This window comes from Rhinatrema bivittatum, chromosome 2 (assembly GCF_901001135.1).
Source record: "Rhinatrema bivittatum chromosome 2, aRhiBiv1.1, whole genome shotgun sequence".
Taxonomy (NCBI): domain Eukaryota; kingdom Metazoa; phylum Chordata; class Amphibia; order Gymnophiona; family Rhinatrematidae; genus Rhinatrema; species Rhinatrema bivittatum.
Window position 1 is genome coordinate 462,978,757 of NC_042616.1, and position 25,681 is coordinate 463,004,437.

Sequence of the window (25,681 nt, forward strand, 5' to 3'; positions counted from 1 at the left end):
CACCGGTAGCCCCTGTGACATAGAAGGTCAAAGGCTATCGGTGCCATTTTGAATACCGGCAGCCGAGGGTGTGAGTGCAGGAGATGGCTCCCGGACCCCCTGCTGGACCACCAGGGAGTTTTGGTAAGTCTTGTGGGGTCAGGATGGTGTGGGGTTGTACTTAATTCAATTTTAGCTGGGAAACGAATAAGAATTAACGCATGTACATATTGGGGCCCCCCTTGCCGAATGCAACGTATCTGCCCCCCGACGAATACGAATCCCGAATGCAACGTATGGCGTCCCTCTGCACATCCCTACTAAATACCAGGATGTGATCAGGATGTGATGACGTCACTCGGAGGGGATGCCCCTGAGGTTCCCGCCATGATGTGGATATAGACATGGGTGGCATGTGCACGCACACCCTAGGAGGCCCTCAGGAAATCATGGTGAACACAGTCACTGTTGCTGATCCGGGGACGCCGGGGAGAGAGCGGCATGAAGATGCGGCAGCAGCCACCCTCCCAAGGCTTGAGGAGAGAGAAGGAAGAAAGGTGAGGCACAGAGGTCAAAGTCGTCTGAGACCGACGGACGCATCACATGTAAATCTATCTCATGCAAATTCATTGTGGATATCCTGAAGACAAGGCTTATTTGAAGCTCTCGAGTCCCGGAATTGGCTTCCCTTGCTTTAGTCACTTTGGCTGAGCCTTTCTGTAAGTTTTTCACAATGAGAGCAGATTGAGCATCAATTTTTGCATTTGAACTTTGAAAGGCATATTTGATTTCCCCTAGCTCTTCTGTAAGAGGCTTTGACTCATTAGGGTTCTGTCTCTCCTTTTTCCAATTTTGGTTCTTTTTCTGGAACTGATGACCATTATTTGAACATTCTCCTTTTGAGAGTTTTCAGCTTACCCCTCAGTGCCAATCTTATTCTGGACATCAGGGCCTTTAGAGTCTGCTCTATAGACAGTCAGAATTTTGACAACACTAACGGCTTGCTATTGGCCTTGCTGTTTCTTACCCTTATCAGTACTCCTGCTCTTAGCAAAAGTCTCATAGACTTTCTGGGCATGTTCAGTTAGAAAGGAGAAAGGCTCATGCCTTTTGTTGGCTAAGAAGGTCTTAATGGAGGCTGGCAAAGTTTCAATAAATAATTCCTTAAATTCACCATCTTTCTCTTCTTTTGGTAGGTTCTCTCTGAAAGAATAATTGCATTAATCTCAATGCATACTCACAAGGACTCTCATTCCAGGCACAACTCATCCCAAATGCAGCCTATTATGCACATAAAGAATTGAGATATAGGCCATAATGCTTTTTAAGCTCTTGTTCAAAAGAGGCCAGCCTTTGGGTATTTTCTTTTCAATATATAAAATACTGCTGGCATTCTTCTGCAGTTGTCAATGGTATAAGTCCCATAATCTTGCTCTTACCTTGTACGCCTAAAGTTTGGAAAACATGATGGAGCTTTTTCATATATTGATAAATATCTCCACCGCCAGCTTTACAAAAGGGGGTAATAAGGGATCTAATCTGCTTGACCATATTTAAAATGTCAAGTTGGGAGAGCTAACCTGACAAGCAGTGCTGTGCAGTTCTGTTTCTGGAAAGAGACTCAGAATATTTCTGTACCTGTGCTCTCTCCTCCGGCAACTAGTGGCACAACTTATCAGGCTCCAGGGGGATTTCTTCCCCTCTTTTTTTTTTTTCTTCCATGACTGAATGCCCAGACTTGAATGTGGCCAGTAGCCTGGAGGGGAAGGGGCCATGCTCAGTCTTGAGTGGCGTCAAAAAGCTCAGAGTAGACTTTGGTCTAAAGTGTTCCGGTGTCTAGCGGGACATCTGAGGACTCTGGAGGACTAAACCCTTACTGAGGATTCCTCCTTCTCACTCTCAGAGAAGGAAACTCTTTTTACAAGCATTAAGTCCATCTTTTGTGGCAAGTTCTTTAAACCCAGTAATTTCCTAACCTTTCTCCAGCACGTCTTGCTGGAGAGATGCTAGCTGTGCTCTATACGCATCAATTTCTGCCTTATAACTTTCAGACACAGTCAAAGTTAATTCTGTTACTAGCGCTTTTAATAGCTGTTTTGCATTTCGTCTCAGCCTGTATTTTCGGAGGAAAGTCAAAATATTTTTGTTCCTGTTCCTTCTCTTGTGGCGGCAAGTGGTATACATTATCAAACAGTAGCTTCTCTCCCTCCCAGCTTGGCAGACTCTTTGGCAAAATGCCTAGGCCTACACTTAAATTTAGAGATTGGAAACTGGACTGGACTGGACTGTCCTGATAACTCAGAGCTGACTCCATCTCCAGAGTTATCTGCTCCATACTCAGAGTGCAAAGTCTGTTCTAAAATCTTTATTCTACCAAGCAATAATTCAACCAATTGTTCACAAAATTTCTCTTGAGCTACGTCATCTCCTGGACCTTGGCCAGTAGCATGCATACTGCATCTGTTTCTGAACCAAAGATATATCAGCTTTCTGTTCACTAATCAATCTCTCCAGTTTTATATTCTTTTTAATCAATGTCTTGATAATCTTATTATTCACTTAACAGTGATGCATCAGCAAAGCAAATTTATGTAAGATACTTTGCAAATCACATTGAAAATCCTTGAAATTCACACCTGATCTTTCAGGTGCTACAGCCTGGAATGCAATTGAGTTCATTTCCAGAACAATTATGAAAATCAAGTATAAAAATCATGAGAATAATATTTCTCTCATAAAACACCAAGCCATCTGGCAGAATTCCAAATTTAATTGGATGCTGTCCTAACTTCAAAGAAAAGAAACATTTCTTTAGCATACTGAAAACTTAGAAAGATTTATATAGCAGTGTGAAGTTACTTTCATTTTCACACAACACAGGGAAAAATTCATCCTTGAAGATTTCTCCAAGCAAATTGTCTAAAAGGCATTAATTTCAGCTTATCCAAAGCATATTGCTGAGCACTTCTTATTTCAAAGCAATGCAAAAATTACCATAAATTCTAGTATTTATTCAGCTAGACAATGTCTGAACCAATGTTTGAACCTGTTGTTTGGACAGAGCAGTTATGTGGCATAACAATTAACACCCGTGGTGTAATTAATTCTTGTTAACACTTTATCTTGGTGAAAGTCCTTCAGCTGTAGGGTGATTTGTGAGTACAGATGGTTATATGATTTAATTGATAACCTGCAAAACAAATTCAATAGTTAAGGGAGCAGAAGCTTACACCTTCTATAAGGTAGTCAATCAGTTTTATAGCAGCATAATAATTTACAAGATGTAATATGGTAATTATAGTTTTGTTTCAAGTTTCTAAATTTTACATTGCAAAGCATTGTTATGGAAAATAAGCATAAACTCATGCGTTATCTCCAAGACAATCTGCACTTGACAAATACACAATGCCAAAACTAATTAACCCAGATGAAAGATTAATTAAGCCTGTTTTTCTCACCCTTCACCATTGGCGGTTCACAATCCTGCAGAGATCCAGGACCTGTCTCACAGCATGGCACAGGGGAATCCACCAACACCACCAGCAGGAAAATGACAAATTATCACATTCTCAAGAAAAATATAACCCAGAGGTCTCACAGATATTTCTGTGAGGTATGTCAACAGAAACAGGGTAAAAAAGGATTTGGCTTGCCAATATTTCAAGGTTAAAGGAGCCGGCTATACATATACAGAGCAAGAAACTCAGTCTTAAGATTGCTAGTTCGCAGGTGTAGTTTACTGAAACAATTAAAATTTCTGCCTGTATAATAGCTGCAAAACTGTAAGTTCTGAAGAAAAATTCCCTGGGAAAGGATTCCTTGGGAAAAGATCCTAGAAACGGAAACACAGGAAATGTTCTGCTGTCTGTATTGTTCAGAGTTTTTTTCTCTTCTCAGAAATTCATTGTATATTCAGTCCACAGGATCCGAAGTGGATCTTGGTTGGATGTTGCCACTATCTATGGACGCAAGATCGATGGGCTGCTGCTGATGTCTTCTGAGTCCAGATGTATGTTGGTAATGAGGTGCATCAGCAGAAATTTGCTGAACAATACCCTCTTCGTAGCTGGATTCAGGGCTAGATACAAAATTTCCACCAAGGACATGCTTGGCAGTTTGTGTGTCCAAGGTGTACTAGCAGCACATGGGGAGGTGTAGACAGATGTCTGATGGGGAAGAACAATTACTGTTTCTTTTGATTCAAGATCTCTTGTGAAGTTTCCAAAATCATCACATAACTCAAGACTCCATCTTTGTTTTGCTCAGGCCTGCACTTTAGTTCAGTCAGTGTGCACAGCTGCATGCTCAGGTTTAATTATGCACATCCTTGTTTAGAGTGACTGGCTTCTACCCTACAGCAACTAGTATGTCAGGAATCTCAATTGTTCCTGAATGTTTTACATTATCTATGGCCCTCTCATAACTCATCCATACTTAAAAAATTATTTTTCTTTCTTGGTATATGTTGATCTGTTATTTGTCATCCAGAGCTGGTGGAAGCTTTTTGTTAGCTAAATGACAGGCCGAGCGGAGCGCACTGTTAACCTACGATTGGACACGCGTTTTGGACATGCTAGCTTTACCCCTTATTCAGTAAGGGGTAATAGCACGTCCAAAACGCGCGTCCAACCCCCCCCGAACCTATCAGTTGAGGATACATGTAAACTTTTATCAATATACTTGAAGGCGATTAAACAGGTGCTTGACCAGCTGAGACTTGTACTCAATGTTGAAAAAACTGAGATTATTTTACTTTAAACTAATGGTACTTAGAAGACTAAAACCCTTGTTAACTCAAGAACACTTTTGTAAAGTACTACAAGCACTAATATTTGCTAGCACAGACTACTGTAACACACTTTTCCTAGGATTACCATATACCACAATCAGGCCACTGCAAATACTACAGAACTCAGCTGCCAGAATACTTACTGGAAAAGGCAGGAGAGATCATGTCACCCAAACACTTGCAGATTTACACTGGCTCCCAATAGAACAAAGAGTGCAATTCAAAACACTATGCACAATTCATAAACTAATAAATGACGAAAATGCTGGCTGGCTAAACACTGCACTACGATTACATGTCCCTCAAAGGTATCTCAGGTCGGCCAATAAAGCACTGCTAACCATACCCTCAGTCAAAACAGCAAAGTTGACCCAAGTTAGAGAGAGAGCACTATCTTTGGCAGGACCATTATTATGGAACACATTACCATTTGAACTAAGACTAATGAAAGAATTAAAACTCTTCAAACAAGGCCTAAAAACTTAGCTTTTCAAAAAAGCATTTCACAGTGAAGGCGCTGAATAACAACAAATGAACACAGCTGAAAGTCACCTATATATATAAAAATAAAAATTGATTATTTTATTATTTTACTCATAATTAAATATTAAATTAAAAACAGTATACACATATATGATTATCCCAACAATCATATAAATGGTAACCCCAACCCACTTCTCAATTAGAGTATATTACTGAACTATGTAACCATAAAATATTAGCACACTATGGATAACTTATAAACCAAACCTATTTCATGCTAAATGTAAACCGTTGTGATGGTACATTACTAAACGACGGTATAGAAACATTTTTAAATAAATAAATACTTGAGAGAAAGATTTCTCCTAGAGATATAAACCAGATACTGCTCCATGATAATATTACTTTAAAATTTGCAGAATCAATTAGGGACTTAGGTTTTATAATTGATCCAGAATTTACTTTTAAAAAACATATTTTAGCAAAGGTGAGAGAAGGCTTCGCAAAACTGTTAATGCTAAGAAGGCTGAAGCCATTATTAGAAACAAATGATTTTCGCACTGTGTTGCAAGCCCTCGTATTTGGGAGTTTGGATTATTGTAACTCCCTGTTGCTGGGATTACCAGCATCTTCAATCCGTCCATTGTAGATATTGCAGAATGTGGCAGCCAGAATATTGACAGGGTTAAAGAAAAATGAACATATTACGCCCACGTTAATCAAATTACACTGGCTGCTGATTGAGTTTTGAATTAAATTTAAAGCTATGTGTATTCTGCATAAATTAATTTTCACTGACCAGGTAGATTGGCTGAATGCAGCCATAAAATTACATGTCCCACAGAGAAATTTGCGGTCAGCAAATAAGGGTTTGCTGACTTTGCCAGCTGTTCAGTCAGCGCGTCTTAATCATGTGAGAGAAAGAGCGTTATCTCTGGCGGGTCCAGGAATTTGGAATTCTCTGCCAGCGCCCCTGAGGTTAGTGTCAAATTTTAAAAAGTTCAAACGAGAGCTCAAGACTTGGTTTTTCAGTTTAGCCTTATTCGGGTTAGTCCAACATACATTTACTGTTACTGCAATTAGTCTAGATTAGAATTTCTAATGGAGAGTTTTGAAGTATGTTAAAATTTTATAATAGGGTATTGATGTCATTTTATTAGCAGATGCTTGTAGTAATTTTAGACATGTTTTATACACTGGAGGAGAATCCGGAGTGTTGTAGGACATGAATGAAACTGTTTTAGGAGCTGTTAGATTAGGTTTGAGAAATTTTATGTTACTGAATTTATTTTAAGGTATGTAATGTATGCTAGCTCTAGGTTTTCTATGTATTTTAGTCTTTAACTGTTTTTATTTGTTGTGAACCGTTTCAATGGACTCTGAGCGACGGTATAGAAAAAATGTTAAATAAATAAATAAACAAATAAATAAATAAATTATAGCGCCCGCAACATGCAAATGCATGTTGATGGCCCTATTAGGTATTCCCACAAGATTCAGAAAGCAAAATGTGCAGCCAAGCTGTGCATCACACCATATGGTGCTATCGCATGCGTTAAAGACATGTTCGCATGCGATAAGCCCTTAACGCATGCGAAAATGCCTTAGCGCATTTTGATAAATGATCCCTAAGTTAACCAGACATGCTCCTCCCCGGAATACCCCACTGCACCCACTACTTAGACGAATAATTATTTAGCTAGATAAATAGTTATCTGGCTAAGTGGCAGCCACTCAATGACTGGATCTTTAGATGCTGCCACTTAGACAGATAAGTCTGAACTTATCCAGCAAAGTGGCACTGAATATTGACCCCAAAATTGCTAGTATTTTTTTATGTACAGCCAAATGTTTTGTAAGAGCATTTAGACTGTCTGAAGTTTGTGACTCTACTTCTCACTTAGTTGAAGACATATCTCAAAATGTACCCAGGATGGGCATTTGTCAAAATACTATACACTCCATTATGAGGACAATGTTCAAAGCCATTTACTTGGATAAATAGTGATTTACTTAAGTAAACTGGCTGTCATAAATTTCCCCTTCCTGTCTCCCAAATGTGGTTGCAAGTATGACAGATGTTTCATAATGTATATAGTTGTAGCTTCATTTAAGGAGAGGACATTACCAGGTGGGTGTTATGGACAGATCAGAAAATAACATGATTAGATTGTATTTTTAAATCTATGTGAATTGGGCACAATATTTAAAGTGCATTCAGTGCTATTTAGCTGGATAAGTAAGACTTAATGCGGCTGAGTATCAGCTACTGAATATGTGCCTACATTCAGTGGCTGCCGCTTAGCAATTTAAGTCCCTTATATGGCTAACACTTACATGCACAAAACGTAGGCACGTATCGGGTGCATCAGAGTAATTCAAAGTTAGCAGCATAAGTTTACATCTAAGTTTTAGATGCCTCATAGAACAGGTCTAAACTTAGTTGGGTAGACTTATCCGTCAAAGTGCGCACATTGACGTGTATATTCAGTGGCTTTGCCATGCCACTGAATATACATCATAACTTAGCCAGATTAATAACCAGTTAGAAGTATATGGCCAGCTTTGAATATCTACCCCATTATTTTTTTAGATAAATTTTACCCACACAAAAACGAAATCATAAAAGTCTGCTGATACTTTGTATCCATAACAATTTTCCAAGAAAAAGTACATGCACACTTTTGCCTTTTAAAATTAGGTAACACAATTTGTGGAACAAAGTACCTATGGACTTTCTGAAAATTGCCCCTATTTTTCTGACCAGTGGGAGACAAAGTGACTTTGCTTAAAGTCACATGCTGAGTGGTGGATAAGGGAATTAAAATAAAGCTTGAACTATTTGTACTAACTACAATACTACATTGCCAGCTCCATAGTTAAAACTTGAAATGATAAATATTTGACTAGAAGAATATGTTTTAATGGTGGCACATGCCTGAACTTCCTAGAGATAAAATGTTTTCGTAATCCTTACTTGGCTAATCAATGCATCTTTTTATATTGATTGCCTGACTCATTGAATAATTGTGCAATTAATTGATACAATTACATTTTTTAAACAAAGTCCTGGGCATCTTAGTTTTAGGTAAAGAGAGACTGCAGAGCTATGAAGTTTATGATAAGTCAGTAAAATTTTATTTTGACATCATCATGGTCACATTTTTTATTTAGCTAGTTAATTATTAGAGGATGGCACTATTCTTTTATTTAGCATGTGATTTCATGAAATTCATCCTCTTTCTTCTCATTCAAACTATCCCTGGGATTCATCATTCTGCTATAAATATAGCAGAAAGATGAGTTGCGAAAAAAAAAGGGGCAGGGGGAGAGAGTGAGCCTGTGGCCGCATCGTGGCGGTGCGTTTTCGCCTGCCATGGTTGCGGCCACGCTGCACACTATCACCCCCATAGCACCAATGGGAAAGGTATAGTTAATTCCGGCACTGCTGCCAGTTATAATGTGTAAAACATTATCGCCCGCAGTGGTACCGGCAGCAACATTTTATTTAACCCTGCCCAAACCGCACCCTAACCCCTCCCCTTTCCCTCATTTAAATGTTAAAGTCGCGATGCGGTTGTTATCGCATGTTCGCCCTAATGCACACGATAACAGCCCATCATATTTTGATGAATGACCCTGTATATTCTTTGTCTAATGCCTACAAAATGCTATGAGAGATAGATACATGAGGGTAACCGTATATTGCGTAAGAGAAATTTTTCTGTTCAGGAAAACCAGAAGGTAGTACTAAATAACATTGCTTAAACTTAACAGATGCATTTCTTTTAGCCCTTGAGCTTTGAGACCAAGAAAAGCTACACTTTAAAAGTAGAAGGAGCCAATCCACACCTGGAAGTGCGTTTCTTGAACCTAGGCCCATTTCGAGATACAACCACCGTGCACATCAGCGTGGAAGATGTGGATGAACCCCCAGTATTTGAGGCTAGTTTTTATTTTGTGGAAGTGCCTGAAGATGTGGACATTGGAACGACCATACAGACTGTATCTGCCAAGGATCCTGATGTGACCAACAATTCAATCAGGTTACTCATGACTTTTTGTTCTTTTCTCTTTATGTGTACTCTAATTTGATTTGCTATATACATCAGATAAAACTTCTAGTGCTCTTTTTTTTTCCTTGTCTCTTTTATGTCATCTCTTTCTCGCTTACTGTTTCTCTAACCTTCTTTCTTTCTCTTTCTTTTAATCTGTTACTCTGTGAGAACACCCCAGACCCTCAACTACTACATAGTAATACCCAAATGTGTGTGCATGTGCATATTATTAATTTGCTTTGCATTTGATATCCAGCTGATTTGTAATATCCTAAACGTGGGTTACAATATAAATGATACATATTAAATAATATTCATAAAAGCATAAATAATATAAAATATAATTGAATAAATATACTGCCACCTAACTCTCCAGTAAATTTCAACCCTACTCAAATCTCATCCAACAAAAACAAACCAGCTTACTGATTTAAACTACTAAATAGAACTACTCCTACTCAGAGACCTGTGTGAATAGCCAAGTTTTCATTCCCTTAAGGACCCTTAGGTTATTCATCTCCTCATGATGTTTGGTTGGAAGGCTATTCCATAAAGTAGGAATGCTGCAGTTGAAATCTGCTCAGCTGGTAATACACATACGGGCGGATTTTCAAAGCCCTGCTCGCGTAAATCCGCCCGGATTTACGCGAGCAGGGCCTTGCGCGCCGGTGCGCCTATTTTCCATAGGCTGCCGGTGCGCGCAGAACCCCAGGACGCGTGTAGATCCCGGGGTTTTCGGAAGGGGGCGTGTCGGGGGTGGGACCCGATGACGCTGTGTTTCGGGGGCAGGGCGCGGCATTTCGGGGGCGGGACTGGGGCGTGGTCGGAGCACGGCATGCCAGCACTCCGCTGGCTCGTGTAGATTTACGTCTGCTTCTCGCAGGCGTAAATCTACGGAGAAAGGTAAGGGGAGGTTTTAGATAGGGCCGGGGGGGTGGGTTAGGTAGAGGAAGGGAGGGGAAGGTGAGGGGAGGGCGAAAGAGAGTTTCCTCCGAGGCCGCTCCGATTTCGGAGCGGCCTCGGAGGGAACGGAGACAGGCTGCGCGGCTCGACGCGCGCCGGCTGCCCAAAATCGGCAGCCTTGCGCGCGCCGATCCAGGATTTTAGAAGATACGCGCGCCTGGTGCGCGCCGATCCAGGATTTTAGAAGATACGCGCGCCTGGTGTGCAAACAAAAGTACGCGAACGCGCCTGGTGCGCGCCGATCCAGGATTTTAGAAGATACGCGCGCCTGGTGCGCAAACAAAAGTACGCGAACGCGCTTTTTTTTAAAAATCTACCCCATACTGTAGAAAATAAAAGAATTGAGAGCAATGACTGCTGGGAAGATCTTGGTGAATGAACCAGAACCTTACTAGCATATTTTTATACCTGCTAAATATCTGGTGTAAGTGATATTAAATGTGTTTATTGTGTAGTACCGACAAGGTGCGGAATCTGGTTGGACTGGGGGGAGTTGAGGCTGAAAAACCGGGAGGGTATCTATGAATTGGAGAAGGACTAGGCAAACAGGTGGACTAATTGGTGAACTGGTTAATTTCCTTGACACACTCATGTTTTAAGATTGGCTGATATACACGTTTAAATTGGGACTTAGGCGAGTAAATCCTAGTTTACTTTTATGTGTAAAATATATGCACATATATATTTAAAATAGGTGGGTAAAGTACAAGTGTTGAATCCATTGATATATGAGTTTTGCATTGCATGTATTTATGGGTAAGTCTATGTTGCACATATGTTGCATGGTAAAATTAGATGTATTTTGTTAAATGTATACATATGGTATGTGTGTATTATAAAATGCTATAGCAAATATGCACGCAGCATATACACACATATATGCCACCATATATTGTTTGAAATGTATCCTCCAAATGATCAATGAATCAAAATTGTAGTAAATTGGTTCTCATTTATCCCAGTGAAACCAGGAACAAAGAAACACTTTTGTAATAAACTATGGTTAATAGAATCAAATGCAGCCAATATATACAACAAACAAACTAAGGAAATTAACACCTTTAACAGCTGAAGATGCATCCCGTCATATAATAGGGATGTGTATATATTTGAAATAAATGGGCGAAACATATCAAATGAGCCTATATTCATTTCAAAACAAATAGGGCAGAGCTTCCTAAACCTGTCCCGGGGACCCCAGAGCCAGTCAGGTTTTCAACAGATCCATAAGGATTATGCATGAGATAAATTTGCATATGATGGAGGCTCTGTATATGCAAATTTATCTCATACATATTCATTGTGGATATTCTGAAAACCCTACTAGCTGTGGGGTACCCTGGACAGGTTTGGGAAGCCCTGAAAAAGGGGGTCCCATAAATAAATATTCTACATCCCTTTCATTTATGTTTCTCATTCATTTCAATGACCCATTGAAGCATTTGGCTGTGTACTGCTTAGAAAACAAATAACTGGTAACTGTAGCAACCATCTCTTATCTGAGTGACTTCACTGTATTGTCAGATCCTTCTGAGAGCCAAAGCAGGATAATTTGGAAAAGAGACTGATCTGAGGACAAATCACAGTGCATCATATTTTTAACTAGCCTATAGCTGCTATCTAGATCAAGTAACATTAAAGTCCTCTAACTGTTAAGTCTGAGCATATGCAAGAGTCAATCTGTATTTCCTCTCTAGATCTTTGCAGAGAAGGATTTGCTAGAGAAGCTCTCTGAGAGTTTTAAAAAGCTTAACTTTTGGATTTGGCATTGGAAAGGGGATGCTTCTAATCATGTCTGTGCTGTAGTGGTCTCACTCATTCTGACAGGAAGAGAGGCAGTGTACTGCTGATTTTAAATGTTCTTTTCAATGCAGGAGGATCAAGGTGAGAGAGTGTAGAGATTTTAGTTGCAGCAGTGTTAGTGATTTTTTTTATTTCTGAACAGTGAGGTGTGCACAGCACACTCAGGGAAAAAATAATCTTACCAGGCTGCCAGTCTTTTTTGTCTTTTAGTGTTTATCAGTTTTTTTGTGTGTGTGGAGTTAGCCAGCACTACTGCACACAGCACAGCATACTTATACTGGATATCTATTAAATCTTTTAAACTCTCCTCCACTATTAACAGAGCCTTTTCTCTTGCCGGCCCCACCATATGGAACTCACTGCCCCATGATATCCGCATAGAGACCTATACCCCCACTTTCAAAAAGAAACTTAAAACATGGCTCTTTCAGCAAGCCTACTCCATCTCACCCCCTATTACATAAAACCCCCCTATGAATGTTATACTGATATCTTGGTATGAACGCCTTTATGTCTGATGATTTTGTACTTTGCACTTTCATGTATATAGTTATAGTTATATTCCATAGCATCTACCCATTGATGCCTGTTATATGTAAGGACTCCTCCCAAAAATGTATTTATATGTTGCCTAGTTCATCATATTATATTATGTTATCTGTTATATGTTATATGTACGGGCACTGCCCAATGGTTTTTTTGTTCACTGTGAACTGATACGATGTGCGAACGGATATCGGTATAAAAGAAATGTTAAATAAATAAATAAAATAAATATGTGTCTGTGCGTGTGAGTGACACAGTTTTCCATGCAATGAGTGCTACTATAAGTGAGGGTACTGTTCCAGTATCAATACATTGTTTTGTAATTTCCAAACCCCCAGTAGGCAGTACACTTCAGCAAATTCTGTCATTTCAGGAAAACAGAGAGGAGGGGATATTTGCAGGGCTGGCAGCCTTAGCAGGGACAGCAATCAAAAAAAAAAAAAAGGCAATCCAGCACTTAAATTAAAGATAGACTTTTTTAGGTCCAGAATGGCAGGAGTGAACGGTAGCTCAATACAGAAGAAATTGAAATTTGGAGAACATGTGCCACCACTGCCTGCTCTTCTCCCTCTTATTTTGGAGCAGAGAGAAAAGGTGGGAGAACCATCAAATACTGGCATTATCAGACCAGGGGTAGCAGAAGTGCAATGCCAGAAACCAGCTGTGCACTTATCTTTTGTCCATGCCTATGAGGCAGAGAAGGCAGTATTTGCACAACTAATTCAGAGAGAGAATCTTGTCTGGGATTCTCTGAATCATAAGATATTGAAAAGTGTGTAGCCAAAGAGAATTTGGGACGTTTAGTCAGTAGCATCTTAGTTTCCAGTTAAGTGATGGGGAGAGAGATGATACTGATGATGTTGAGAACAGCTTCCAGGAAAAGGAGGCATCATAGGTAGAGAGCACGAACAATGCCCCTGGCATTTTTCCTCAGGTTTCACCATCTACTTCAGTGCCAGTGCCAGCATCAGCCTCCAAGGATGTAGAGAAGGGATCATGGAAGAATTATTTGATCTGGAGACATTTTAAAGAAAGGGAGGACCTATATTTTGCTTAGGGTTTTCACTATAGGAAGGATATCAGTCAAGGGAAGCAAGTGGAATATCAGACAAATGCTGGTATGCAGCACTCACTAGCATTGGCATCAGGGGAGGATAACAATACTTTCCTGGGGACGTCTTCTATCACACCAAGTAAAAGCCAGTGGAAACGGATTTGAAAGGGGAAAACTCTTCCCCAAGCTGATGTCATGTCCCATTCTACCAGTCAGAAGGCAGGCCAGTAATCCCCATCCATGTATCCAAAGTGGAAACCCACCATCATAGAGCACTGACCCAAGGTAAGGGGCAGGTAGCATGTAAAATAGTAACAAATAGCATTGGAAAAATGATTTTCCTTGATGACTAGCCCCTGCAGGTAGTGGAAAACAGGGGTTTAAGCATCTGCTGCATGTTTTAGCTCCAAATTACAAAGTTCCTTCCAGAACTACATTTAGTAGGAAGGCCATCCTGAACAAACAGTACCATAGTTGCATGCTGGCTAAGGCAAAGGGGAGTAGCATGTGTTTCACCAGAGATATCTGGAACAGCACAAATGCTATGCATTCTTACTGTTCTCTGATGGCACTCTGGCCGAGGCAGCGACTGGTAGCAGCTGTAGTAGGGTGGAGCATCAGAGTGCAGGTTGGCTTTGCTGAAAAACTAGTTGATGTATAACTCCCTTACCTCTTGCAATATTCTATCAGCACAAGAAAAAAAGGGTTGGTATCTGGACTGGAGAGGTTTCTTTGTGAAAGACTGTGGTGCAGGAAAATAGCAGGGCATTTCCATAGAAATGTGAAGGCAGGAGAAGCAAGAAGAATTCAGGATACCTCAGAAATATCTGATTCAAGATGTTGGCACCCACTAGAATTCCACCTATATGATGCTGTAAAAGTTAGTGGAGCATTAGATACACCTTTATGAAGTTAACAAGTAGCACATTTAAAACAAATCGGAAAAAAATATTTTTCACTCAATGCACAATTAAGCTCTGGAATTTGTTTCCAGAGAATGTGGTTTGGGCAGTTAGTGTAGCTGGGTTTAAAAAAGGTTTGGATAAGTTCTTGGAGAAGTCCATTACCTGCTATTAATCAAGTTGACTTAGGGAATAGCCACTGCTATTACTGGCATCAGTAGCATGAGATCAACTTAATGTTTGGGTTTGTGCCAGATACTTGTAATCTGGATTGGCCACTGTCAGAAACAGGATGCTGGACTTGATGGACCGTTGATCTGACCCAGTATGGCAACTTCTTAAGTTCTTATCTGTCTCTGGAAACAGAAATAGGTGTACATTGCCCAATGGAGCATCATGATTCGTTAGTGATGAAGCAGTTGATACAAATCCTTAAGCCCTTCAAGGATACCATAGAGGATATGAGTTTCAGAAATTCCACTCTGAGTGGGCTCATCCCAATAGTAAATATTCAGGAGGGCTTCCATGATCAAGAGGGTACGGAAGCAAAGGTTTTGCAATTTCTGGACTCCTTGCTTCAGCAGATGCAAGACAGACTGAAACCTCTCACACAAAATAGTACATACATGGTTACTAGAATGTGTGATCTGTATGTGAAAGGGAGTCTCTTCCTCCAATCTCAGCATCTCACATTCATGCAGGAGATGCTGGTAGCTAAGAAGTCTGGACAGGAGCACCAGAGGCAGTGACACAGTGAGGATGTAGCACAGAAAAGAGTGGCCACCTCAGCTAGTTGTGCAGGCAGGAGCAGAACCCTTTTAAATCCTATTTCTTCCCCATCTCAATACACCAAAGCCACACTGGCCACAAAAACCCATCTCTCTTGATGCAGGCCACAGCTAAAGCAGTGGCAAGAAGGACACTCACCCTACCCTAGCAAAAGAGACTCCAGCACAGATTTCTGTGACATGCTATCTCGCAGAGCCCATCAAGGCCATGGACACAAATGCACTGGAATATTGTCTCCACATGTCGGCAGTCTATGCAGAGCTAGCCAAGGTGGCTCAACACTATCTTTACTAACCACCAAACAGTATGCCAGTGAACATGTCTTCTCAATGACAAGGGGCATCGTGAGTCATCATCTGTCAAGGCTGGCACCAGAGTTGATGGAAAAACTGGTCTTTTTTTAAATCAATCTGCCTTTTCTTGGGTTTCCAGAATCTCCAAGCAAGGAACAAGATAAGTGGAAAAAAAATCTTGAAGGCCTTGCTGTGTCTCTGCCTACCTGCAATGACCCTGGTGTGGCACCTTAGCAGTCTTGCTACTGCTCTGCCTATCCTTCCATGCCTTTGATAAAGCACCTTAGGGATCTTTCTGCAACTGCTCTGCCTAGGTGCCTTGCTCCTGATATACCACCTTGTGTGTCATGTTGTTTCGATGCCTTTGTGGCACTGTTATTTTGTATCAGTTTGGGGGGTTTGATGTTGTTTGCTGTTTAAATTTCAGCCTAGTTCTCCATCTCTTTTTCTTTGTTGGTTATACTAGAATAATTTGTTCCCAGAAAAAAAATTTAAAAAATTACAAGTTTCTCCTTTCACTCCATTTCTTTTCTTTTTCTCTATCTTACAGGTTTTTTGTACATCTCTAGGATCCTGGCCTAGTTCTCCCACTCTTCTTCTTTCTTGGTTATACTGGGATGTGTTGTCCCCAAAATCCCTCAATCAGAAGGAAGTCATGCAGGCACAAGGAAAAGATACACAGGAGAGAATTTTTACATGTTCTGAATGTGGGAAAGGTTTCAGTAGGAAGAGAGTAGGTATGTGCAGAGGAAAAAAAAATTGCTTTGGTTTATTCATTTGCTTTGTGGGCACCTCAGTTGGATTCTTTAATTTTAAAACAAAATCAATTCTTTATTTTCTTTGTTCAATCATTTGCCATTGCATTCAAGGGGGAAGCACTGTGCCTATTTTAGGCTCTAGAATTGGTATTTACTCATCAATTCTCATGAAATTTGTGGGAAAACATCAGAAGAGGGAAAAAGCTCCAAGGTACCTAGACTGTGGTAATGTGACACCAAAAGTGTCATGAATAGCCTCAAGCACTGTAAAGGGGCAAAGGGGAGCTGCAGTCATAGAAGAAGCAAAGAATCCACAAGAGTGGAAAGAATACCCCAAGGCTTCAAAAGAGAACACCAATAACAGTGGCAAGAAACCTTGAAAGCAGCATGAGAGGAAAAGTGGCACCAATATCCTAAGCACAATGAAAAGGGAATGAAGCAGAAAATGTGTCAGAACTCCCTCCCTGCCCTTCAAGACTGTTCAGCCTCCCGAAAATGACATCTAGTCCCTGGGTTCTAGTGGCCCCCTAACCCTTCCTTCCATCAAAAAAAAAAATCCCTGGTAGTCTATGGTGGCCTCCCCCCATCCTAGCCCACCAGAGATTTATTTAATGGAAGGGAGTTGGGGATGGGGGGCCACTAGATCCAGGGACTAGTTGTCATTTATGGGTGGGCAGGGGGGGGGTTCAACCCTGGGGGGGTATTTTGTCAAAGAGGTGGGGTTTGGATAGGGGGCAGGATGTTTCCACAAGATTTCTGATTTCTGTTAACTGTTTCTTAATGTGAGGCCACTTCGACAGGGAGTGAGGAGGGATATGCGGGGGTTTGCCAAGATCCCGGGGGGGGGGGGGGGGTATTGTCACTTTTGGGAAGGCTATTTTTGTGTGATATGTTCCTTTAAGCCAATGGCAGCCCAGTGTGAAGTGGAATGCCATCACACATTTTTGCCCCATTCCCCATGATAGTTTTTTTTCTCACTTAAACAACTGAGACCATGCTGGGAGTGAAAAAAAAATGTTATGGTTGATCCGCATGAGATAAAAAAGCAAGGGAAAGAAAAACTGCAAGAGGAGACAAAAGCAAACAAACCCATTTTGTCTTGCCTGCAAGTATGTGGTTTAAGCTAAGAAAGAAAAAAAATCAAATCATGCAACAGTAGAAGAAAAGCAAAACAAAACCAAAGTGAATGTAGCTGTGTGCTCTTTGCACAGCAGCTCAGAGATGAGGGCTGTTTGCTCGAGCTCCCTATTTCTCTGCTAGGCAGTCCATTTTGGCTTTTTATGGATCTCACTGCTCTTCCCCCCAGCTGCTCAAAGATTCCCCGCAGCTGCCTGGGGGGAGGGGATCTTTGAGCAGGAGGTGGGGAACCCCTCCTGAATTAATATAATATTTTTATCTTCCTCCTTTCAGCCTTTGAAATATCAACCCTGCCAATCAGGGAACAAGACCCCCCTCTGTATAACATCAAACAAGAGGTTTAAACAAATTAAAAAAAACAAAAAACCACAATGATCTGTGAGGGACTGAAAGAATGAATTCTCTTTCCCCAACTCCTTATGCTCCCAAAAGGCATGCAAGATCAGTACTGGAGACTTTATCTCTGAGAGAGAGTAAAACTTCCAGCACTATGAAAACCTACCTTAGGTCAGCACTCCTCTCTGCATCAGGGAGTAATGCTTTATGCCCTCATTTGCATAGGATTTCCGTGCGTGGGTGCTGAGCAGGATGCACAGTTTTACATACACATTTTGTGAGAGTAAAACTCCTTGTTGCATCGGCAGTAAGGTTTACGCACACAAAATGCATGCACAACCACTAATTAAACCGTGCATTCTGCTGAATTCACATTATTGTATTGGCCTGAAACAGGGTAGGAGAACCAGGCTGCTGTTGTAGAGGGGTAGAAGAAAATGAAGAATCGTGAAACAAGTAGATTGCAAGGAGAAACTTGTATTTTTTTGTCTTTTTCACATTTTTGTTGAGAAAATACCTCAGTATAACCAACAATGAAGAAAGCCAGAGTGGGAAGAACACCCCAAGGCCTCAAAAGGCCACACCAACAACAGTGGCATTAACTCTCCAAGGCTGTACAAGAGGGGCATGAATAGTTGAAGGCACCATGAAGGGGGAAACAAAGCACCAGAAGAGACAGAAATTCCTCCAAGGCAGCAAATAAGGGTGAAAGCAAATGAAAGAGTGGCATAAAGACCCCAAAGCATCATGGGAGGTGGAAAGCAGTCATCTGGAATGGGAAAAGAACACCCCAAGGCTCCAAAAAAGGGGCAAAGGACACCAACTGAATAGATAGAAAGCCATGGACAGGGAAAAGCCAGATGAAATCCCTAGAGGAGACCTGATGTCATTTCCAAAGGAGTTGGCTTTTTAGGTTTGGACTTGGTCTTCACTGAAGACTAAGATGCTGCTTAATAGAGAAGCCAAATTCTCTTTAGCCACTAGCTGTTTAATATCCTGTGTTTCAGGGAATTCAGGAGGTGATTCTTCAGGATGTGTAAGTACTGCCTCCATTACCTTAGAAGCAGTAGGCATGGAGAAGTGTGGTCCTGGTGCTTCTGGGTGCTACACGTCTGCAGCCCTTGATTTTTGTTGAGGTAAAATCCATCGAATGCTAAATATAAAATTAGACCAATAATTGCAAGAACCATAAGGGTACAGACCTGAAGAAAATGGGTAAGAAAGCATGAAATTGTTAAAGATAACATGGTAGGTAAGCCCTGTGTAAAGAAACGGAATGCTAGGGCAAGTATTGTAGGGGAAGAAGGTTTGGAAGGAACCTCGTAGCCAGACAAAGCAATGAAGGAAACAGATGAAAGTTACCAAGACTGGCTTGGACCAGCAACAGCAGCGGTGCTCGGGATTATTAAAAACTGAAATGGTAGGAGCAAAACCCGAAGCTGTAAAACCCCTAAAGAGTATCTTAAAGCTGAGATGTGGGGAGGAAGAAAGATATCAAAAGCTTGAAGAGTGGTGCAGTAGGCATGCAAAGCAATGGATGGCCAGGACAAGAGAGACAAATTCTTCAGATACCATAGCAAAAGGGTAATTGAAGGAACCTTGTAGACAACAGGAGTGGGGGATGCCTGTCCCAGTCAATGGTGCTAAGTGGTAGAGGGCTAAGGTGTGGGAGGAGGATGAAAGGTATAAAAAACCTGAGAAGTAGTGCAGCAGGTGTGCAAAGCAGTGGATGGCCAGAGCAAGAGTAAGAGTTGCCACATATCATAGGGGAAGGATTTTTAGAAGGAACCTCAGAGACAGCAGGAGTGGGGGATGCCTGGTCCAGTCAAATGCACTACGTGGGTTGACCCATGTCCATCCTTTTCTGAACAAAGCTAGAAAAGGAATACAGTTCAGAACATGGATATGGTCTCTGGTCTGCATGTTTTCTGTTCTGTCTGAATTTATTCCTTCTGAATGTCTAGCTCGGATTGCTGGCAGGATCCATAGTCACACAGAAAAACAGACTGGCAGCAGGCTTGTATGCTTCAATCTCTGGGCACTAGTGCTCACCTCACTGTCACTAGTGCCCATACGGAGACAAAAATATTCCAGCACTGCTGCTGTAACTCTTCACATTATCTCACCCCTTCCTCTGCTCTTCTCCGGTGAAGAGAACCACAAGTGCCACTGGCCATCTTTCTCTGATTGGCACATTGAGGCCTGTGCAGCAAAGAGTTCAAAAGCAGCTCACCAGTGTGAGAAATCCAACAATATTTGAATTCTCAGAGAGAGAGCTTCTCAGCACATCCTTCTCCCAGGAACACCAGACTGAGAACAGTGCTTTTCACACATGCTCAGACTTTTCAGTGGGAGAACATGAAAATTTTACTTGAACCAGAAAACAGCGATAGGCTAAACTGGAAAAATTCTTCACTGTGATTTATTGTTCCTTGCTGTGTCTGTGGTCTCCTTGCTATCATATCCTGCCCAGGCTCTGACAAAGCAGCGAGATCACACATGACTCATAGGGAAGGGCTGGTTGCTATAGTTACTTACATCTGTTCCCCTATTCATTTCTGTGACCCACACTTTGTGCCGCTTTGTCCTGTTATCAGTGCCTTAGGGTTTTTCCTGCCATCTTTTTGTGCTTTGTTCTCCCTTCATAGTATCTTAGGATGTTGATACCATAATTTGGTGCCACTTTGCCTCTCATGCTGTCTTTGAGGGTTAATGCCATTGTTGTTGGTGCCCTCTTTTGAAGCCTTGGGGGTGTTCTTTCCACTCTTGCTGTTTCTTTGCTCCTCTGATGACGCCTTGGAGAACTCTTGCCACTGCTGGTGCTCCTTTGCCAGGCTACAGTGCTCTAGACTCTTCATGCCACTTTTGGTGCCATGTTGACATAGTTTTGATGTGTTGGCATGCCTTCACCCTTCTGATGATGTCTGCCCACCCGTTTTATTAGAATCTGAGAGAAAACCCACAATTTTGGAGCCCAAAATATGCTGCAGTGCTTCCCCTTTCAAAGTGTCGTGCGGGCACACGTGCACTAATTCGTCAGCATGCGCCCAGGGATGCAACCATTTTATAACGTATATGCATATGTGCACGCATGTTATAAAATAACATGCCCGCAGGCAATTTTAAGTGGATGCACACTTGTGCGCCAATGCCTCTTCTACAGCGTAAGTAGGGGGATTTTAAAAGTCATGTGCACCAACGCCATTGCCCATTTTCCCAGCTCATTCCCAGAGGGCCCAGTTAAGGGATAATGCTCCCTTATCCCCATTAGCCCTGACCTTTAAAACCCCCGCTGATCCGCCTAGATTTTTTTGTTTTACAACTTACGTGTCATCCATAGCAGAAGTAAAGTTATGAGGCAGAGGACCCCGGCATGCGCCAGTCCATGTAAGTATTTACTTACACGTACATTTTAGGTTACAATCCCAGAACACCCAGACCATGCCCGCACCCTGCCCCCTTTTCAATTGTGCATGCAGCGGCAAGTACACGTGTATCCGAGCAGCTTTTTAAATCCACTCAGCACACGCCGGCCCAACATATTTAAGGATCCCCTAATGGGATAGCAGAAAAAGGATGAACGCGTCTGGCTTTTAAAATTCACCTTTAAATGAGTAAATTGAATAAACGAAAAAAGTGTTGTTTAAAACTAATGAGCCAAATAGAGGTGCTATACAAAATGAATGAACAAACCAATATAAACATTAGTCCTCTGCACAACCCTATCTGATTATGCAAAAAGTGCTTAGTCCTATGAACCTTTCAAAACCCCGATTGACAGGGTGAAACTCATTCACTTTATCAAGGTGGCTGCATGCTTGCTGATAAGCTGTTTTTTTTCATTAATTTTAGAGAGAAATGGAAAATTTGATATCAGATGTTAATGACCAATGTCCAGATTTTATTTCTTTAATATTGAAAAAAAAAGTCTGCCTCCTTCAGTGATTCAGGCTCAATACTCTGCGGGATGTCAAGAATGTCAATAAAGCCAGATTGCCTTTTCTTATAAATTTAGATTTAAAAGGATCAATAGAACAAGTAGTAGAGTTAAGAGCTGGCAACAGTTTACCAACCTCTAGTTGAGGCATCATATGGAAAGTATTAAACTCTAACATCAGATTATAGGGAGTAGTCACACATTTCCCTTTCTTCCCAACTGCATCATGATAATTTTTTAATTGCAGTCCCTGAGTGGTTAAATCTAACTTCATATGCAGATTTTCCTAATCAAGTTCTTTACTAGTCTTATTTGCAAAAGACAAAGCAGACAGATCAGCAGTTAAATTTTCTGCACAACCTCTCAAAGAATTCTGACCACTTAGCAATCTCTTTACTACCTGATATAATTTCCTTGGTCTGTTTACTGATAATTTTAGTTGTACAGAATAATAACTCTTTATAGCTTCCTTGAACCCATTTTTATACCTACTGATCTGCAGCCAAAGCACATTCCAATTCTACTATCACATATGTCTGTTTTTTTCACTAATATGTCTATTTACTCCTAATTTCACAAAGGTTTATTATACAACCATCGTACTGCCCCAGGCCTGTACACTAGTATTCAGAAGTCATGGCTCTTCACTGTAAAAGAGCAACTCATTATAAAATCAGACAGGCCTAGAAACAACTCATTCACTCAAATGACACTACTGTTGCTCTTTATATGATAAGTAATATTAAATGTAATTTAACAGTGTGTTCTTGTTCAAACTCAGGTAGGGCTCTTTGTTGAAGGAGAAATAAGATTACAAAACTTTATGATTCACTGCTTAGTAACACAGTGCTAATGTTATATGCTGCTGCAGCTGCTGAGATGTTTTGACTACAGTCCTATAGTAAAAGATGTAGTTTATTTGGATTTTTAGAAGCGTGTGAAAATTTTCCTCATGAGAGACTTCTAAAAAAAAAAAAACTAAAAAGTCATGGGGTATGAAGCAATGTCCTTCTATGGATTGCAAACTGGATAGAAGACAGGAAACAGAGAATAGGATTAAATTGTTTTCTCAGTGAAAAAAAGTAAACAGTGCAGTACTCAGGGATCTGTACTTGGACTGGTGCTTTTCAATATATTTATAAATGATCTGGAAAGGGATACAATGAGTGAGGTGATCAAATCTGCAGATAACACAAAATTATTCAGAGTAGTTAAATCACATGCAGATTGTGATAAATTGCAGGAGAATCTTATGAGACTGGAAGATTGGGCATCCAAATGGCCAATGAAATTTAATGTGGACAAGTGCAAGGTGATGTATATAGGGAAAAATAACCCTTGCTGTAGTTACACAATGTTGGGTTCTAGCTTAGGAGTTACCACTAGGGAAAGAGATCTAGGCATCATAGTGGATAATACATTGAAATCTTCAACTCAATGTGCCTCAAGTGGTTAAAAAAGCAAATAGAATGTAAGAAATTGTTAGGAAGGAATGGTGAATAATAAGTTGAAGTTCATAATGCCTCTGTATTGCTCCATGGTGAGACCACACCTTGAGTACTGTGTGCAATTCTGATCACCACATCTCAAAAAAGATATAGTTGCACTGGAGAAAGAACAGAGAAGGGCGACCAAAATGATAAAGGAGATGGAACGGCTTCCCTATGAAGAAAGAGGTTATGGCTATTCAGCTTTTAGAATAAACGGCTGAGGGAGGGTAATGATAGAAGTCTGTAAAATAATGACAGGATTTTAATGGGTAAATGTGAAACAGTTATTTACTCTTTCAGATAAAAGGACTAGAAGGCACCCCATAAAGTTAGCAAGTAGCACATTTAAAACAAATCAGAGTAAATTATTTTTCACCCAATGTCCAATTAAGCTCTGGAATCAATTGCCAGAGGATATGGTTAAGGGAATCAATGTAGCTGGGTTTAAAAAAGGTTTGGATAAGTTCCTGGGGGAGAAGTCTATAAACTGTTATTAATCATATTGACATAGGAAATAGCCACTGCTTATTACCGGCATCAGTAGCATGGGATCTCTTTAATGTTTGGGTACTTGCCAGGTGCTTATAATTTGAATTGGCCACTCGGTGAGACTCAGTAAGGCAGCATCTTATGTTCTTATGAATTTGATAGTTAACAGGTAGAAGAAATGGGAGAGGGGCTTAGATGTTTGCTTAGTCATAAACAATTTTAGTAGGTCAAGGATAGGAGAATACAAGCTAGGCAGACTCGGTGGGCCAGTTGGTTCTTATCTGCCATGATCTATTCTATTATTGTGTTTTCTTCTGTGAAATCTGGTATAGACTAAACCTCAGTGACTGTGGATTAGTTGACACCTTACTGAACACCAGTGATAAAAAAAAAAAAGCAGTGAACTGATTGTGCAAAATATTTGGAAAATACATAAAAGATTTTACTAAACGTCTCCTCTTTATTTTAATGCCAGTGTTGTAGAACTGATAACTGGGCAGGCAGTAACTTTACCTTTCCTTCCCAACAACACACAGAAACCACACACAAATTGACACAGTAAGCACAAAGTCACCTTTGTTCATAATGACTGTAGGAGAAAAGTGGAAACCAAAAAGTCTCATGAATTCCCATTAAAAAAAAAAAATGAAGTGTTATTTACAATATGCTATGAGTGTGGATGGAAAAATAAGATGCAAAAGGGTATTTTGTATCTAAAATTTGCAAGGTCAAAAAATTCTAAATCTTTTCTGTTTTATTTGGGCCATGAACCATGTATATACACCATAAAGCAGTGCCCCTTAAAACTGCCATAGTCTGCAGCCATCTATGAATATGCATAGAAAGTTGTACTGTAGCAAGGCATTGGCAAAATCTATAAAATCTTCAGTTTGGCACAAACCTCTTTCAATGTTTGATGCAATTTTAAAGGATTGGTTTAGTAACAAGCCTGAAACTAGCTTTAGAAGCCAATGTACTAAAGTCCACTGATATTCACAATAGCATTAATGTGTGTTAAAAATGCTGCTAATTAGTGCTTTTAACACATGTTATTTAGATATCATGAACCTCAAAGCAAAATATATGCAAAATAGACAATAAGTTGCATAGTTGTGCAAATCAGCTTATCTGTGAATGCATAATAAAATAATGAATGTTTAAACATTCAAATGTTAAATGCAGATCCATTACTGCGAGAAACTTAACTATACTTCAGGGAGGTGTAGTTAAGATGTTTTATATTAAAGTCAGAGTTAATACACTAATTTTAACATGAGAAATTTACTTCCAAACTGATTTGCATGTCATTAGGATGCACTAATAATAAGAGATAATTAATATATGTTAATGGGCCATGTTATTTCACTTTACTACATCTGCCTCTTAAACAACAAAATAGACTGTCTTCAGCTGTGGTGGAACGCATTAAAAAGCTTGTCTGATTATGATACATTCACTGATTTATTAATAATTTCAAATAGAAAATAAGTTGAAATTGCTACTGCATATTTAGAAAAGTGTTGATTCACTCATTTTAAAACTGGAAAGGCAGTTGAGATGACTAGCTATTTGGGCAAGCTGATGCATACAAATATTTGTTATCCAAAGAAGAAGCATTGGTTTCACAGGAGGCTCTATAGGGGAGAAAATGGTGTATCCTTCAAAGCAAAATGCCTGTGAGAAAGTCATGTGGGTTGCTAGATGACCAAGAGGTAAAAGAGGTGGTCAGGTAAGACAACGAATAGAAAAATGGAATTAATTTTATGGCATGGTCTTTACTAAAGAGGAATTTGGGAAGATACCTACTCTGGAAATATTCTTTGATAGTGATGATCCTGAGCAAACTAAAGCAAATCTGTGTGATAAATAAGGATG

At 40.3% G+C, this 25,681-nt stretch overlaps 1 protein-coding gene across 1 annotated transcript in view; it reads left to right on the forward strand.

The window, feature by feature from the left end:
- CDH20 (cadherin 20) overlaps nucleotides 1-25,681 on the forward strand; it is a 400,608-nt gene that overhangs the window by 346,412 nt on the left and 28,515 nt on the right. Inside the window, exon 8 of the mRNA XM_029590479.1 lies at nucleotides 9,044-9,297. Within this exon, the coding sequence (XP_029446339.1) occupies nucleotides 9,044-9,297 (254 nt within the window). The remainder of the gene's footprint in view (nucleotides 1-9,043; nucleotides 9,298-25,681) is intronic.